The following is a 19120-nucleotide window of genomic DNA, read 5'->3' as shown; positions in this document are numbered from 1 at the left end:
GACAAAACACGGCTTTTACTTCTGCTCCAGTGGCTGCCTGCAATGCTTTTCAAACACAGGAAAACCCAGAGAGAGCGTCAGGCTGGCTGAATGAGGTGGCCGTCACAGCTGTCTAGGCAACAACTTCAGGGTCAGGAGCAAACAGCTGTCCAACAGCAGCAGGACTGAAAGGTGTCATCTAGATCAGCGTTTCACCACTCAAACCATAACTCTGTCCTCCTGTGCCTTCTGTACTGGTATTCTTCCAGAATTATATCCGTACTACTCAAGGTCTATATAACGGATGATTGTAACTTTAACTGCTGAATAAAACTTGTGACAAATGTTCCAGTTTTTTTCAGAGAGAATTGGTCAGTCTTATGTAAATTGATGTATGATTTTGTGTCAAAAGACAGTGGTACAGTAGTCTGGACAGGAAACCCAAGAAATCACTAAAAGATGCTCAGATTTTATTAGAAAAATTAATTGTCAATTTTTCTGTGGTGCACACAATCCTGCATTGCCTAAAAGCTGTGTAATCATTTATCAGACATATAGCAGACATCCAATCCAACACTCGATCTCTAACATCCATTTATTTTCTTAATACTTAACATTTTGCTGCTGCATTGCCTGATAATTCACCAAGTAAACCAGGAGCTACAGAGAATTATGGTCTTCATATCGAGAATAAAACAATCTGGGCTAATTACAGAACACATGGACTATATACACTACAGCAACTTTAATACATCAGAGACCAAATAATTCAGAATAATTTGTAGCTCTCAAATCTTTAAAAACAATGACAATGAATGAAAACAAAGTGCCATACGTAATGCATATAAAAATATATATGTTTAGCTATATAAAGCCTAAATAAAACAATCGCTGAATACATAGAAGATTGATGCCCAGGCCCATGCCCTCTTTCTATAGATCTGTATTATATGGTTAGGCAAAATACTTATTCTCAGGACAGGTTGACTTTAACTCTGCTGGTATAGATGTTGTGAATGCAAGGGGAGAGCGACAGTGAAATTCCATATCTCTGGCATTGGTGGGGATGTGCAGTGTATCGTTTGCGAATACATTGCCCATGGAGCTCCATAACGCTTACACCACATCATCTCAGAATGTGAATATATAATACCCCCCCCCCCCCCCCCCCCCCCCCCCCTGAAATTACACCTAGGTTTCAATGTGTTTTTTCCTGGTTAAATAAAAATTTATAAAAACACAACATAACAATAGGTAACGTGGACATAGCCATGTTGGAATTGAGACCGAAATAGGGACATGTTTTCCTTTGTATGGGCTTGAACGGGTTGCTTTGTTAGGCTCTGGTAATATGATTCAGTGCAGCACTCACCAATTGACCTAGTAACATGTTCAAATCATGTCCAATGAATTGAGGAGGGATGGTGAGTGCAAAATAATAAGATGACTACTTTCACATGCTACTGACAATAGAAGTGCACAGATTTAAGAAAATTAAAATAGCAGAAAAAGTGTACTCTACTGTTGTGGCTTAATGCCACACTAACTCTGGTAAATCAAAGACAAAAAAAAATCTGTGGTGTAAAGTACTTTAAAGTACAACTTAAGTCGTTTTTGGGTGTATCTGTACTTAACTATTTATATTTTTGACTACTTTTACTCTACTACATTCCTAAAGAGTATGTACTTTTTACTCCAAACATTTTCCCTGACACCCAAAATTACTCTTTAGATTTTGAATACTTAGCAGGACAGAAAATGGTCCAATTCGCACACTTATCAAGAGAACATCCCCGGTCATCCCTACTGCCTCTGATCTGGCGGAATCACTAAACACAGATGTTTTGTTTTTAAATTATGTCTGAGTGTTGGGGTGTGACCCTGGCTGTCTGTAACTACATTTACTCAAGTATACATGATTTAAAACCAAATACTTTTAGGCTTTCACTGAAGTAGTATTTTACTGGATGACTTTCATTTTCAAGGTAAGGTATCTTTACTTTTACTCGTATGAGAATTGAGTACTTTTTCAACCACTCCCAAAAATTATATTAAACATTGCTATCCATACTAAACTCAGCAAAAAAAGAAACGTCCTCTCACTGTCAACTGCGTTTATTTTCAGCAAACTTGACATGTATATATTTGTATGAACATAGCAAGATTCAATAAATGACATAAACTGAACAAGTTCCACAGACATATGACTAACAGAAATTGAAGAATGTGTCCCTGAACAAAGGGGGGTGGGGGGTCAAAATCAAAAGTAACAGTCAGTATCTGGTGTGGCCACCAGCTGCATTAAGTACTGCAGTGCATCTCCTCCTCATGGACTGCACCAGATTTGCCAGTTCTTGCTGTGAGATGTTACCACACTCTTCCACCAAGGCAGCCTACTTCTCAAAGTACTTTCTATCAAAGTCATTTTAGTTCATTTAATCTTTGTTTTCCAAATGAAATAGGATGTCCAATGTGCAAAATGAAGTCATGAAGAATCTAACAATTTCCAAGTCCACTGTAGAGTACATCCTGAACAGTTCTTCCCCATGTCCTAATATCCTTTTTTCCTTTCCTTGTATCCTCTCTCATGGCCTTGCCCTGTCCCTTGTCCCTTTTCCCAGCTCTCTCTGTCCCCCTCCTCCATCCATCCATCCATCCATCATTTGCAGGTGAACACCTCAGACCTCGCACTGCACATGTTACACTTCACAAAACAGCACCACTGGAAATTGCAGATGCACTGCCACACGCGGGTGTACTGGTGGGTGTTGTGGCCTCTACCACAACACATCAGATTGCAGCCGTCGGTATGGGGTGACGTGTGGTTACACAGCCTCCCCCGCGTCCCTGTGCTCCCTGTCGCCGTGTCCTCCTCGCAGTAGTTAGGAGACCTCTCCAGGTAGACCAAATCTGTGTCCGTGGGTTTCTGGTACCCTCGCGACTCCTTCAGACGCAGGAAGGAGGGTTGACGGAGACGCGAGGCCTGGACCGGTTCGACTTGGACCGCCTCGCCATAGCGCTCTTTCAGGACGTAGCCGATCTCCCGGAACTTGGGTAGGGTGGTCCAGCAGGTCTTGGTTGTGCAGGAGCCCGACATGCCGTGACACTTACACTCCAGCTTCATATGCTCCTCCAGGATCTGAGGGAGAGGAGAGAAGAGGGTTGGATACAGGGTTTGGAAAAGTTTGACATGACCTGAGGGCTAGATACATGTCTTGAGAAAGAGTTGGCATGTCCCAAATGTTGAATAGTTGTGTGTAGGTAGCTTAAAGTATTTGAGAGTCATTAGTTGTCATTGATGGTTACTAACTAGTTCAACCATCCTGATCTCACAAGCTTACATTCTGTTTCTCTACACAAATTAGGTGATTACGTGAAGTGAAACAAACCGAGCCCAGTGGTCAGGATGGTAGATCAGGCTAGTTAGTCATATGCTGTCATTGTTAGAGTTCAAAAGCACACTCTTAAGTGTTACATCTTAACTACTTAATTCACAGTGATGTGAATTGGAGATTTGCAAGAAAAGGTTTAGGCCAGCCCACATATCCACAAATTGTATTTTCCAATTCATTCAACAATTCTACAATACTACAATTCTATTAACTAAGGGCATCCCCTGCAATATAACCTAAAGTCCATATGGAGTACATATTTCAAATCCCCCAACTGGACAGTGATGCAAGGTTCAAGCCTCTATTCTCTTACTAACTTGATCTTCCTAAAGACCACAATGGCCAGAATGATCAACCAGAACTCTCATGTAACCAGAACATGTATAACGTTGTACTGAGGTTTCATGTGCAATTTAAGTTTTGATGCCTCACAGATATATTCAGCGGACACATTTGACAGATGACAGTTTACCATTTAGGGTTGAGTTATATCCAGAAGCTAACCAGCTAACTAGCTACAAGCTATTTGGTCATTGTTAGTTTTTTTTCCCCCTGGATAACACTCGCCAGTCCAGCTTCCCTGCCCCATCCACCGCTGCCCCCTGGACACTGATCTCTTGGCTACATAGCGGATGCACACTGGACTGTCCATTAATCACGGTACTCCATTCTGTTTGTTTGTTTTATCTGTTGGCCCCGTTGCCTAGTCTACGCCATTTTACCTGCTGTTGTTGTGATAGCTGATTAGCTGTTGTCTCACCTACTGTTTTAGCTAGCTTTCCCAATTCAACACCTGTGATTACTGTATGCCTCGCTGTATGTCTCTCTCAAATGTCAATATGCCTTGTATACTGTTGTTCAGGTTAGTTATCATTGTTTTAGTTCACAATGGAGCCCCTAGTTGCGCTCTTCATACCCCTGATAACTCCTTTGTCCCACCTCCCACACATGCGGTAACCTCACCCATTACTACCAGCATGTCCAGAGATACAACCTCTCGCATCATCACCCAGTGCCTGGGCTTACCTCCGCTGTACCTGCACCCCACCATACCCCTGTCTGCGCATTATGCCCTGAATATATTCTACCATGCCCAGAAACCTGCTCCTCTTATTCTCTGTCCCCAATGCTCTAGGCGACCAGTTTTGATAGCCTTTAGCCGCACCCTCATACTACTCCTTCTCTGTTCCGCGGGTGATGTGGAGGTAAACCCAGGCCCTACATGTCCCCAGGCACCCTCATTTGTTGACTTCTGTGATCGAAAAAGCCTTGGTTTCATGCATGTCAACATCAGAAGCCTCCTCCCTAAGTTTGTTTTACTCACTGCTTTAGCACACTCTGCTAACCCTGATGTCCTTGCTGTGTCTGAATCCTGGCTCAGGAAGGCCACCAAAAATTCAGAGATTTCCATACCCAACTATAACATCTTCCGTCAAGATAGAACTGCCAAAGGGGGAGGAGTTGCAGTTTACTGCAGAGATAGCCTGCAAAGTAATGTCATACTTTCCAGGTCCATACCCAAACAGTTCGAACTACTAATTTTGAAAATTACTCTCTCCAGAAATAAGTCTCTCACGGTTGCCGCCTGCTACCGACCCCCCTCAGCTCCCAGCTGTGCCCTGGACACCATTTGTGAATTGATCGCCCCCCCATCTAGCTTCAGAGTTTGTTCTGTTAGGTGACCTAAACTGGGATATGCTTAACACCCCGCCAGTCCTACAATCTAAGCTAGATGCCCTCAATCTCACACAAATCATCAAGGAACCCACCAGGTACAACCCTAACTCTGTAAACAAGGGCACCCTCATAGACGTCATCCTGACCAACTGGCCCTCCAAATACACCTCCGCTGTCTTCAACCAGGATCTCAGCGATCACTGCCTCATTGCCTGTATCCGCTACGGAGCCGCAGTCAAACGACCACCCCTCATCACTGTCAAACGCTCCCTAAAACACTTCTGTGAGCAGGCCTTTCTAATCGACCTGGCCCGGGTATCCTGGAAGGACATTGACCTCATCCCGTCAGTTGAGGATGCCTGGTCATTCTTTAAAAGTAACTTCCTCACCATTTTAGATAAGCATGCTCCGTTCAAAAAATGCAGAACTAAGAACAGATACAGCCCTTGGTTCACCCCAGACCTGACTGCCCTCGACCAGCACAAAAACATCCTGTGGCGGACTGCAATAGCATCGAATAGTCCCCGTGATATGCAACTGTTCAGGGAAGTCCGGAACCAATACACGCAGTCAGTCAGGAAAGCTAAGGCCAGCTTCTTCAGGCAGAAGTTTGCATCCTGTAGCTCAAACTCCAAAAAGTTCTGGGACACTGTGAAGTCCATGGAGAACAAGAGCACCTCCTCCCAGCTGCCCACTGCACTGAGGCTAGGTAACACGGTCACCACTGATAAATCCATGATTATCGAAAACTTCAATAAGCATTTCTCAACGGCTGGCCATGCCTTCCGCCTGGCTACTTCAACCTCGGCCAACAGCTCCGCCCCCCCCGCAGCTCCTCGCCCAAGCCTCTCCAGGTTCTCCTTTACCCAAATCCAGATAGCAGATGTTCTGAAAGAGCTGCAAAACCTGGACCCGTACAAATCAGCTGGGCTTGACAATCTGGACCCTCTATTTCTGAAACTATCTGCCACCATTGTCGCAACCCCTATTACCAGCCTGTTCAACCTCTCTTTCATATCGTCTGAGATCCCCAAGGATTGGAAAGCTGCCGCAGTCATCCCCCTCTTCAAAGGGGGAGACACCCTGGACCCAAACTGTTACAGACCTATATCCATCCTGCCCTGCCTATCTAAGGTCTTCGGAAGCCAAGTCAACAAACAGGTCACTGACCATCTCGAATCCTACCGTACCTTCTCCGCTGTGCAATCTGGTTTCCGAGCCGGTCATGGGTGCATCTCAGCCACACTCAAGGTACTAAACGATATCATAACCGCCATCGATAAAAGACAGTACTGTGCAGCCGTCTTCATCGACCTTGCCAAGGCTTTCGACTCTGTCAATCACCATATTCTTATCGGCAGACTCAGTAGCCTCGGTTTTTCGGATGACTGCCTTGCCTGGTTCACCAATTACTTTGCAGACAGAGTTCAGTGTGTCAAATCGGAGGGCATGCTGTCCGGTCCTCTGGCAGTCTCTATGGGGGTGCCACAGGGTTCAATTCTCGGGCCGACTCTTTTCTCTGTGTATATCAATGATGTTGCTCTTGCTGCGGGCGATTCCCTGATCCACCTCTACGCAGACGACACCATTCTATATACTTTCGGCCCGTCTTTGGACACTGTGCTATCTAACCTCCAAACAAGCTTCAATGCCATACAACACTCCTTCCGTGGCCTCCAACTGCTCTTAAACGCTAGTAAAACCAAATGCATGCTTTTCAACCGGTCGCTGCCTGCACCCGCATGCCCGACTAGCATCACCACCCTGGATGGTTCCGACCTAGAATATGTGGACGTCTATAAGTACCTAGGTGTCTGGCTAGACTGCAAACTCTCCTTCCAGACTCATATCAAACATCTCCAATCGAAAATCAAATCAAGAGTCGGCTTTCTATTCCGCAACAAAGCCTCCTTCACTCACGCCGCCAAGCTTACCCTAGTAAAACTGACTATCCTACCGATCCTCGACTTCGGCGATGTCATCTACAAAATGGCTTCCAACACTCTACTCAGCAAACTGGATGCAGTCTATCACAGTGCCATCCGTTTTGTCACTAAAGCACCTTATACCACCCACCACTGCGACTTGTATGCTCTAGTCGGCTGGCCCTCGCTACATATTCGTCGCCAGACCCACTGGCTCCAGGTCATCTACAAGTCCATGCTAGGTAAAGCTCCGCCTTATCTCAGCTCACTGGTCACGATGGCAACACCCATCCGTAGCACGCGCTCCAGCAGGTGTATCTCACTGATCATCCCTAAAGCCAACACCTCATTTGACCGCCTTTCGTTCCAGTACTCTGCTGCCTGTGACTGGAACGAATTGCAAAAATCGCTGAAGTTGGAGACTTTTATCTCCCTCACCAACTTCAAACATCAGCTATCTGAGCAGCTAACCGATCGCTGCAGCTGTACATAGTCTATTGGTAAATAGCCCACCCTTTTTCACCTACCTCATCCCCATACTGTTTTTATTTATTTACTTTTCTGCTCTTTTGCACACCAATATCTCTACCTGTACATGACCATCTGATCATTCATCACTCCAGTGTTAATCTGCAAAATTGTAATTATTTGCCTACCTCCTCATGCCTTTTGCACACATTGTATATAGACTCCCCTTTGTTTTCTACTGTGTTATTGACTTGTTAATTGTTTACTCCATGTGTAACTCTTTGTTGTCTGCTCACACTGCTATGCTTTATCTTGGCCAGGTCGCAGTTGCAAATGATAACTTGTTCTCAACTAGCCTACCTGGTTAAATAAAGGTGAAATAAAAAAATGAAATATCGTTTTGACCAAATCGGAAATGTTTATGTAGCCCAATGTTCACCCAAAAATGATAGCAACTTCTAACACAAAGCAATATCTATCAGTGTTGCTTAGATACATTGTCTATAGGAATTAAAGTAAAACTTCTAACTGGGTGGCCAGTACTGCAGCCTACTTGCCTATCATGTACGAGTGTATCAGTGTATCAAGCCTGTTGCTCTTGATCTGCCCTGCTATCAAGTTAGGGGAATTGGCTGTTGATTAGGTTTGTTCAGTGTGTGCAGTGGTGCAGCAGCATGGTTTTGCGAGCTGCCACTGAGAGAGGAAGAGAGAGAGACTTTGCAATAATATCCTGTATCCTGACTTAATGCTCTGTAATTCAATGAATGGGACTGCAGGGTTATGGCAGGCCTCCATTTGGCAGCCGGTTTGCCTGGCCTTGCATTCCCTCCACTCACACACACACGGGCATGCTCACGCACACACCGACACATGGCAGGCACACACACATGGCTCACACACACACACATTCTGAAACCCTCTGTTTTAAACTAGTATAGCATAATTTAGCACAGCGATGCTGTCTCCGCTGAACTTATATTTATACTGAAAAATATATAAATGCAGAAAGCAACAATTTCAAAGATTTTACTGAGTTAAGTTCATTTAAAGAAAACAGTCAATCGTAATAAATAGATTAGGCCCTAATCTATAGATTTTACATGACTGGTAATACAGATATGCATCTGTTGGTCACAGATACCTTCATAAAAATGGTAGGGGTGTGGATCAGAAAACCAGTCAGTATCTGGCGTGACATCTCCTTCGCATTGAGTTGATCAGGCTGTTGATTGTGTCCTGTGGATTGTTGTCCCACTCTTTAACCTCTCTTGGGTAGGGGGCAGTATTTTGAGATCCAGATGAAAAGCATGCCCAAAGTAAACTGCCTGTTACTCAGGCCCAGAAGCTAGGATATGCATATAATTGGTAGATTTGGATAGAAAACACTAACGTTTCTAAAACTGTTAAAATAATGTCTGTGAGTATAACAGAACTGATTTGGCAGGCAAAACCCAGAGGACAAACCAACCAAGGAAAAACAAATTGAGGTAAAAGGATTTTCCATGGGATGCCCTTTTTATTAGGAACCTGGTTGCAGTTCCTATGGCTTCAACTAGATGTCAACAGTCTTTAGAAATTGTTCGATGTTTTTCTTTTGAGAAATGAAGAAGTAGTGATATTCATTGTAAGTGTCACTCAGGTGGACTCTACTGTTTTGGTGTGCGTGACAAGGAGCTCTGTCTTAAATGTTATTAATTATTTACGTTTTACAGTACCGGATTAGCAACGTTGTTTGAAATGTTTGGGACCAGGTTTACAGGTAACTTATTAGATACTTTGTAGACATGTTGGGCGAGTTGATACCGGTGTATTTCTGAATCAAACGCGCCAAATAAATTTAAATTTTTGGGACATAAAGAAGGACATTATCGAACAAAAGGCCAATTTGTGATGATTCCGGGACATTTTGGAGTGTCAACAGAAGAAGAACTTCAAAGGTAAGGCATTAATTATATCACTATTTCTGACTTTTGTGCCTGGTTGAAATATATTTTTCATAGTTTTGTATGCGGGGCACTGTACTCAGATTATCGCATGGTTTGCTTTTGCCGTAAAGCCTTTTTGAAATCTGACACAGCGGCTGGATTAACAAGAAGTTAACCTTTATTTTGGCACACATTTTCAACACATATTTTAAAGAATGTTAAATATTTGAATTGATTATTTTTGAATTTTGCGCTCTGCAATTTTACCAGATGTTGGCCAGGTGGGACGCTACCGTCCCACGTACCCTAGAGAGGTTAATATGGCTCTGCGAAGTTGCTGGATATAACATCAATCAAGAGAAAACAAATGGGATTCATCCGTGAAGAGCACTCTTCTCTAGCGTGCCAGTGGCCATCGGAGGTGAGCATTTGCCCACTGAAGTTGGTTATGACGCCGAACTGCAGTCAGGTCATGACCGTGGTGAGGATGACGAGCACACAGATGAGCTTCCCTGAGACGGTTTCTGACAGTTTGTGCAGAAATTCTTTGGTTGTGCAAACCCACAGTTTTAACAGAGCTGTCCAGTTGGATGGTCTCAGATGATCCCGCAGGTGAAGAAGCTGGATGTGTAGGTCCTGGGCTGGCGTGGTTGGACATACTGTCAAATTCTAAATTCTAAAACGACATAGGAGGCAGCTTATGGTAGAGAAATTAAAATGACTGGCAACAGCTCTGGTGGACATTCCTGCAGCCAGCATGCCAATTGCACCCTCCTTCAAAACTGTGGCATTGTGTTGTGTGACAAAACTGTACATTTTAGAGTGGCCTTTTATTGTCTCCAGCACAAGGTTCACCTGTGTAATGATCATGCTGTTTAATCAGCCTCTTAATATGCCATACCTGTCAGGTGGATGGATTATCTTGGCAACTGAGAAATGCTCACTAACAGGGTTGTGAACAAATCTGTTCACAAAATTTGAGAGAATTACACTTTGTGTGTATTGAACATTTCTGAGATCGTTTATTTCAGCTCATGAAACATTTATATTTTTGTTCAGTATACTTTTCTGATGGAGTTTATTATATTCTATTGTCTTCTATTGATCTCTACAGAAACAACTACATTTTTGTTAGGTGTGTTAAAACCCCAGACAACAAGACAAGCAGTGTCAGTCACTTTACCTTTCGTCCTGCCTCATTATTATGCAGGTTCATCAGACGTCGGGCATTCTTCTTGATCTCTCGAGCATCTACGAAGCGTATGGAGAACTCCACGCCGTACTTGATGTTGGCCGAGCAGCCTCCCCACTTCCAGCCCTCCTCCTGGTCATGGTAGCCCTGCTTCTCCCAGTCGCAGCCACACTGGCTCAGGTTGCCCTGACTACACGCTGTTGTCACCGAATGTGCCACGCCAGCCGCAGTGATGGCATAGGTGAAAGCCGCCTCTCGGCTACCTGTAGAGAGAGAGAGGGGCTAAGAGTTACCTTGCACTAGTCCTAGGTAAGTTGTAGTGCATTACAGTACATAGTATGAGTTTGTTACAGTATAGTACAGTATTTTATGTTGTGGCCTAATGAAAGGCTCGTGGCCCACTACAACACAATTTACATTACTGGGTGACCTGACTGCAGTTCGGCCTTATACTAGTGTAATGTAATTAAGCTATAACAGGCTAATAAATACCTACCATTCCTTATTTGATAGTCTCTGTCTACTGGACTCTTACCCAGCCCTAATTTTTAACAGGCGGGCTGGTAAGACTCCACTGATAAAACCAAAGTGACATCTGCTGGTTACCAGAGGAGCCTTAATGTATCTGTGTCTGTACAGCAGATACAGTAAAAACTACTGTATGTACTACAGTATTATAGAGTATATATACTGAACAAAAATATAAATGCAACAATTAGAGTTGAAGTTCATATAAGGAAATCAGTCAATTGAAATAAATTCAGTAGGCCCTAATCTATGTATTTCAAATGACTGGGAATACAGATGTGTCTGTTGGTCACAGATACCTTAAAAAAAGGTAGGGGCGTGGATCAGAATACCAGTCAGTATCTGGTGTGGCCACCAACGCAACATATTTCCTTCGCATAGAGTTGATTAGGCTGTTGATTGTGGCCTGTGGAATGTTTTCCCACTCCTCTTCAATAGCTGTGCAAAGTTGTTGGATATTGCCGGGAACTGGAACACGCTGTCGTACACGTTGAGCAAGAGCATCCCAAACATGCTCAACGGGTGACATGTCTGGTTAGTATGCAGGCCATGGAAGAACTGGGGCATTATCAGCTTCCAAGAATTGTGTACAGATCTTCCGACATGGGGCCGTGCATTATCATGCTGAAACATGAGGTGATGGCGGCGGATGAATGGCATGGATCTCGTCACGGTATCTCTGCGCATTGAAATGACCATCAGTAAAATACAATTGTGTTCGTTGTCTGTAGCTCATGCCTGCCCATACCAAATTCTCTAAAATTACATTGGAGGTGGCTCATGGTAGAGAAATTAACATTAGATTCTCTGGCAATAGCTCTGGTGGACATTCCTGCAGTCAGCATACCAATTGCACGCTCCCTCTAAACTGGAGCCATCTGTGTCATTGTGCTGACTGACAAAACTGCACATTTTAGAGTGGCCTTTTATTGTCCCCAGCAAAAGTTGCACCTGTGTAATGATCATGTTATTTAATCAGCTTGATATGCCACACATGTCAGGTGGATGGATTATCTTGGCAAAAGAGAAATGCTCACTATCAGGGAAGTAAACAAAATGTGTGCACAACATTTCAGAGAAATAATATTTTTAGCGTGTGGAAAAATTCTGGGATCTTTTATTTCAGCTCATGGGACCAACAATTTACATGTTACGTTTCTGTTTTTATTCAGCGTAGATTATCCTATCTATAAGTGCACTTAATGTGTGCCAGTTGGTTTCTGTTTCAGCCAACACATGTCATTCTATAGCTCACAATGCAGTGTTATTGAGCTCACTACCTTCACTCTAGACAAGTTGTTTATGGATGTAGCATCACGTCTTGTAAATGATTTATAAGAAGTTAATAAACACACAAATCCACTTAAAGATGCTAGATAAATCTTAAGTGAACATTACTCATTGTTTTTGTAGCTGGTGGTGGTAACTTATGAGTTGTAGACCCACAACCACATGATACATTCTCACATCTGGTATACCATTGATGAATCTGTCAAGCTTTCCATTTCAGAACAAACACATTAACATTTACCTCATGGAAAGGAAATGAATTACTGTATATAACATTACTATTGTGTTGTCCTTGTAATAGGATATTTCCTGCCTCAATCAAGATACTATGTTGGCTTCCATTCTCCTCAACAACCTCAGTATTAATGCATGGCGTCTAGTGGAAGGCAATGGGGTGGCTTCTCTCCAACCTGACAAACTCACTCATAGATCCCGTTAGCTCTGTGGCTCCCTGATCCATAACTTTAAACTAACTCAGAAGTATTCTCTCATCAGTCCGAACCAGAGAACCAGACCTTTCAGTAAATGTAGAATAGTGAATGTTTTCCTTGAGCTGCCAAACGTCATCCCCAGCGTATACATTTATTTTCATTATAGAGTAATGCATGCTTGGTTCCATTGTTGTTGGTATTCTAACTGCTGTAGCTGACTTTGATTAGTGGTCAAGACAGAAACCTGGTCTCACTCAATAGTTATATGTTCTCTGTCCTTGCAGGTCAATCAAATTAAGTGATTGAAGAGGAACTTCTTGACAACCGGCTGGCCATGCAGAGCCAACAGCTCTGCACCAAGCCCCCCCCCCCCCCCCCCGCTTCTCCTTTACCCAAATCCAAACAGCTGATGTTCTGAAAGAGCTGCAAATCTGGATCCCTACAAATCAGCTGGACCCTCGCTTCCTAAATGGGGGAGACACTTTAGACCCCAAACTGTTACAGCCCTATATCCATCCTGCACTGACTTTCTAAAGTCTTCGAAAGCCAAGTGAACAAACAGATCATCGACCATTTTGAATCCCACCTTACCTTCTCCGCTATGCAATCTGGTTTCCGAGTTGTTCTCGGGTGCACCTCAGCCACACCCAAATTTTCACACAATAATTAATACAGACTACTGTATTTAAGACAGTCAGTGTTGTAAGAATGAATGTAAAAAAGCCCAGAGGCAGGACAGACTTCTACATAACGAGGTCACATGTAGGACAGACTGTTGTAGGATTGAAACCCCTTCAGAACACTAGCAACACGGCTTCAAGTTTCAATTGTTCCCATATTACTAATATTAAGGAGTCAAAGTACGGTATTCACTGTGGTTATTGAAGAAGGTTGATGGTGAAAGAATAGTACTCTCACTGGAAGATTTCACTGAAGTAGTTTCAGGGCAGGGTAGCCGGCAGGGTAGCCTAGTGGTTAGAGCGTTGGACTAGTAACCGGAATGTTGCAAGTTCAAACCCCTGAGCTGACAAGGTACAAATCTGTCATTCTACCCCTGAACAGGCAGTTAACCCACTGTTCCTAGGACGTCATTGAAAATAAGAATGTGTTCTTAACTGACTTGACTAGTTAAATAAATCAAAAAAATGTAAAGCTTCACTCTTCGAGTTTGTGAACCTCCCATCATTGCTTCTATTGCAGGAGTAGCACTACAACAACCAAACTGACCATGAAGATAGCTATCGCTCCCACCTTCACCAAATTTTATGGCTCTGAACTACCATAACCTCTCCAGTGCTCTGGCCTGAACATAGCCATTGGGAAGAAAAAGGAAGTTCAACAGAAACAACTTTAATTGAACATAAATTTTCCTGTAAGAGTGGCTGATCATATTTGTTATATATCCAGCTTATCCTCTGTGTCATGCACCTTGGAAAGCGTTGGTTGGACTGTGAGTTAGGCACTAGTCACTGACAGTAGACCTATACGTTTTCATCGGGGCACGGAAAAGCCAGTGACTTCTCACTCTGCCCCCGAGGCACAATCAGATGCTTAGCTTTCCACTATTTCTAGCCAATGCTTGGTCTGGTGGGCATTCTGATACAATCACAACATCATCATCATAAACCATTATATTCTTCTCAGTGTGGAGCAGCCACACTGTAGAGAATGTAGAGATGAAGTAGGACCCACACCATTGCGGGTCCTACTTCATCTATTTAACCTTTATTTAACTAGGGAAGTCGGTTGAACCGGCCTACCTTGGCCAAACCCTAACCCGGATGAAGCTGGGCCAATTGTGCGCAGCCCTATGGGACTCCCAATCATGGCCGGTTGTGATACAACAGATGCAGTGCCTTAGACCGCTGCGCCACTCGGGAGCCCCAGGGTGATTTCCCAGACACAGATTAAGCCTGGTCCTGGACTAAAAAGCAAGTTCAATGAGAAATCTCCATCAAAAATAGTTTTTAGTCCAGGACTAGGGTTAATCTGTGACTCCGCCTTATCTCAGTTCACTAGTCACGATGGCAACACCCACCCGTAACACGCGCTCCAGCAGGTGTATCTCACTGATCAACCCTAAAGCCAACACCTCATTTGGCCGCCTTTCGTTCCAGTTCTCTGCTGCCTGTGACTGGAAAAAATTGCAAAAATCGCTGAAGTTGGAGACTTTTATCTCCCTCACCAACTTCAAACATCTGCTATCTGAGCAGCTAACCGATCGCTGCCGCTGTACATAGTCTATCGGTAAATAGCCCACCCATTTCTACCTACCTCATCCCCATACTGTTTTTATTTATTTTATTTTATGCTCTTTTGCACACCAATATCTCTACCTGTACATGGCCATCTGATCATTTATCACTCCAGTGTTAATCTGCAAAATTGTAATTATTCGCCTACCTCCTCATGCCTTTTGCACACAATGTATATAGACTCTCCTTTTTTCTACTGTATTATTGACTGGGTAATTGTTTACTCCATGTGTAACTCTGTGTTGTCTGTTCACACTGCTATGCTTTATCTTGGCCAGGTCGCAGTTACAAATGAGAACTTGTTCTCAACTAGCCTACCTGGTTAAATAAAGGTGAAATAAAAAAAATAAAAGAAATCTGCATCCGGGAAACTGTCCCCCTAACAAGTGATGTGCGTTTGACTAGACTCATTGCAGCAGGTAGACTGACCTACTCTCAGCTCTTGTCCAAATACGGTCCTCTCGCCCAGGGCGGAGCAGTTCCAGCGGCCATAGCGGAACTGGTACTGGCATTCATTGATGCCCAGCTGTGCACCTTCGCCGATGACGATGATGGCGTCCGGGCGGCTCTGGCAGAGGGTACGCTGCCTTGGGGCCAGTCCAGGGATCTTGTTGCAAATGATGTTAGCACCCAACGCTACCACCGAGGACAATGCCCTATGGGGGGGAAGAGGGAGATGGCTAAACATCAAGGCATAGAGTCGGCGGGGCAGAGTTGGCGTGGCACGGACTGTAGTATTGTAGCTACAGATTCTATAGGTCCCCCCATGAGCTACAGTGTTCCCTCACATCAGTCAGGTTTTGGTTTGGCTAACAATATAGACAATCCTAATACACACAGCTGATTTAAAACACACGGCTGGTTCAAGACAAGCTCACAGGTCACTGAGATTGTTTGTGACCTTATAGATCTGAGCCAAGCAACTTGACCCTCATACATTTTAAAGGTCCAATGTGTGTAAGATTTACTTCAAGTCATTGAATCAGGTTTTAAAATGCACAAAAGCAAACAATGTTTAGCCAATGAAGAACAGACAACAAACTAACTCTGGCTAATAGCCGTTTCAGCCCACATTTGAACCTCAACTAGGGCTGTTTTAGGTATTGGTCAGGTCTGTCTGTGCAAGTATGAGAAATATCTGCACTAATCATATGTTCTGTGAGGGCCCGGGTCTTTTAATGTAATAAGAAATAACTTGTACACTTTTATGTCTACAGAACACAGGATGTCATCCAGCGACATGTTGCTCTTTCCCATATGTTGCTTTACAAATATAGTGTGTAAAGAACATTGTCATGTTGCAATGTGTGAATCCTACTGATCAGGTAATCTCCTCAATTTACTTATTGAACACTGTGAATACCACATAAATCATTTATAAGTTGTAGCAGCTGTTATTGTGGACCTCTCCATTGACTAAGACTTTTAAGCTAGTTGGAAAATACATTTTGTCAGCAAAGTTTAAATGAAGCTCTTCAGACATGTTAAATATTCGTTAAACATTTTTATTCTTGTTAAGAGGTTTTCTTATAGGTTTTGATATTAATATTCTATTTTCAGTCACAAAACCAAACAGATATTGTTTGACACCAACAATTTCATGTAAAGGCCAATATCAATCCCAGTATTTTACAATAGGCTATTATATAAGTTCCAAAAGTTGATTTCAGTTGTTCATTTTATAGTGAAATTATAATCCACATATGCTCTATAATTTCCACGTGCGTAAATGTCCCAATCAACAAATTAAATAAATGAGTGCATAAGCGATACATTTTTTAGAGATCTTACAAATGCACACCATCACATGGCTGTACAAGCACCTGTTGAAGAGAAGGGTAAAAAGCACGTGCCAACCTACAGGTAGCTACCGCTGGTGAGGATGAGGAAGATCTGGGGATAGTAGACGGACAGCAGCGCACTGCGGGACGAGACAATGAGCATGGTGTAATTGAACACAACGGCCGCTGCTTGCTTGAGTGAGGGGGAAAATGAAATTAGTTAAATCATTCCTTTAGAAGATAAGTAGTCCTGGGAGTTCGAATCAAACAAATCTCTGTTCGCTTCTTTGGGTTAATCACGTCTAGTTCTTGGGGTCAGTCCGCGGAGCGTTGGTGCTATGCAGCTCCAAGCCCCCGGTAGTAGCGTTGGCTTCGGACGAGGAGACTGGACGGGTCATCACTTGACGGCAGTGGTGTTAATGTGGTTGTCCTCCTAGACTGATGGGGTGGATTTTAGATTCCGGGACAGTAGGTATGTGCCGCTGTTTTATCATTGGCAGAGGGAGACAGACAGTGCTATACCGCCCACCCCCCTGTTAAAACCAAACGGGACTTCCCTATTTAGCTCCCAACTATATATTTTTTTCAATCAATTAATCCATGTGACCAATACTGTCTCAAATGCTATGTGCTTTATGAATGTATATTGTTGTTATTATGGTGTTAGGTAGGCTAATATTTCTGGACATTCCGTTTTCAACAGGTCTCATTGAATTTCACACGTGTAAAACCACCAATTGATTGTGCAGGCATGCAGGACAGGTGTCCAGTTCATTTCAACCGATAAGAGACAGCATAACATTGGTTGGTGTAGAAACACGTAGGACACACATGGGATGACACAATATAACAACTCAACCCCTAAATAACAACTATAGAAAGAATGTAGGCTACTTTGAGGATACAATGAATTATCTTGCTCTCTCAATGGTATTTAGATCTCGAGGATACCCTCATGTGGTTGAAAGTTAGAATGCATTGCCATCACTGTCAACTTCAAGGTCAAATAGTTGTGATCTTGAACACAAACTGCAGAAAGAAGCTATTATTTATTTTCCTTAGTATTAATCTTGTCAGGAATCATTTACTAGTTCATGAAGACAAATGTATCTAAGCTGAGTGATTCTTCTCAAACAGGCCCATGTTGTTGCCACGTGTTAAACTTCCAAGAAATGCAAATAAAACCACCAAAAGCTCTCTAAAATATCAGATGAGAATGAGAAACAAAGACAGACATATTTGCAGTCTCCCCTTTAAAAGATGTTCCATGCAAATAACAGCTTGTTTGCCTAGAAACTTAGTTTGAGTAAAAGCTCTCAATGGGTGGGGATGGTCCTGTTTAGTTTCAAACAACCTTCAAAGCATGGACCGTTTTACAAGGATACTTCTCTCATGGGATGATGGCTGAGGGCAAAGCTGTCTCTCTCTTCTCTCTCCTTTTCTGAGATGTCTTGTCATGTTAGTGAAGTGTTGAAGACATTCTGACTGTTGTGCTCTTCATCTTGCTCTGCTAGCACAAACCGGACCAGCTGACCACTGAGCAGTCAAACAAGTATGAAAGGCACGCTTTGTTTTAATCAAAATAAAATCCCGCATTCTTTATTCATATCAGAAAACCACGCCATGCTGAGACTGTGACAGACTCACCCTTTTTAAGAGGCAGGCAAGGCAACCCGCTACACCAGTGTTTCCCCACTCCTCCAGTACCCCAACAGCACACCTGATTCAACTTGTCAACTTATTATCAAGCTCTCAATGAGTTGAATCAGGTGATTTTGTCTGTGGCTACAACACAAATGTGTGGTGTTGGGGGTACTCGAGGACCGGAGTTGAGAACCACGGCACTACACCCTTCATACTTGAACTTATTTGCCAACCTCTTGGTCACGACTGATATAACGCTACAGATCTGTGACCACAAAGACTCAGAGACTCAGATTCACACAGTCTAAAACCTCTACCAAAGAACCTTAGAGTTAGATTGAATTATATAGCTGATAACTCAATCCAGGCTTTAATATCTTTCATTCCAACAAAGCCTCTGTCAGTAAAACACAACTCGTGTCCTACTTCTGATTCCAGCAGACATCTCACAGCATAACATCGTTGGCTTTCTGTTCAATGCCCGCACAAAACACAGCAGACCGTGTGCATCTCAAATGGCACCCTATTGCCTATATAGGAAATAGGGTGCCATTTAGGACGTATCTGTTGATAGTGTATTTAGCCACTGTGTTTAAAGCCAAGACAGCACTTAAACAGCACACTCACTATTTC

The 19120-nt window shown here is 43.2% G+C and overlaps 1 protein-coding gene across 1 annotated transcript; it reads right to left on the bottom strand.

Annotated features, from left to right (window-relative positions):
• Positions 1-2078: 2078 nt before the first annotated feature.
• On the bottom strand, positions 2079-17289 carry LOC109896411 (protein Wnt-7b-like). The gene is made up of 4 exons (XM_020490665.2): positions 16924-17289; positions 15492-15718; positions 10550-10821; positions 2079-3118 (listed from the first exon to the last, which is right to left on the bottom strand). Exons 1-4 carry the CDS (start codon positions 17004-17006, stop codon positions 2639-2641), a joined length of 1062 nt encoding a protein of 353 aa, XP_020346254.1. The 5' UTR covers positions 17007-17289; the 3' UTR covers positions 2079-2638.
• Between the last annotated feature and the right edge of the window lie 1831 nt (positions 17290-19120).

This window comes from Oncorhynchus kisutch, linkage group LG9 (assembly GCF_002021735.2).
Source record: "Oncorhynchus kisutch isolate 150728-3 linkage group LG9, Okis_V2, whole genome shotgun sequence".
NCBI lineage: Eukaryota > Metazoa > Chordata > Actinopteri > Salmoniformes > Salmonidae > Oncorhynchus > Oncorhynchus kisutch.
The sequence above is the reverse complement of the archived record's forward strand: the minus strand, read 5'-3'. Positions and strand labels throughout refer to the sequence as shown.

Excerpts from the sequence above, each read along its gene's own strand:
- LOC109896411 (XM_020490665.2), bottom strand. The coding sequence starts at position 17,006 with ATGCTCATTGTCTCGTCCCGCAGTGCGCTGCTGTCCGTCTACTATCCC. Across the intron at positions 10,822-15,491 it reads TGGACAAGAGCTGAGAGTAG|GTAGCCGAGAGGCGGCTTTC; the intron begins GTCAGTCTACCT and ends CTCTCTCTACAG. Across the intron at positions 3,119-10,549 it reads ATAATGAGGCAGGACGAAAG|ATCCTGGAGGAGCATATGAA; the intron begins GTAAAGTGACTG and ends CCTCTCCCTCAG.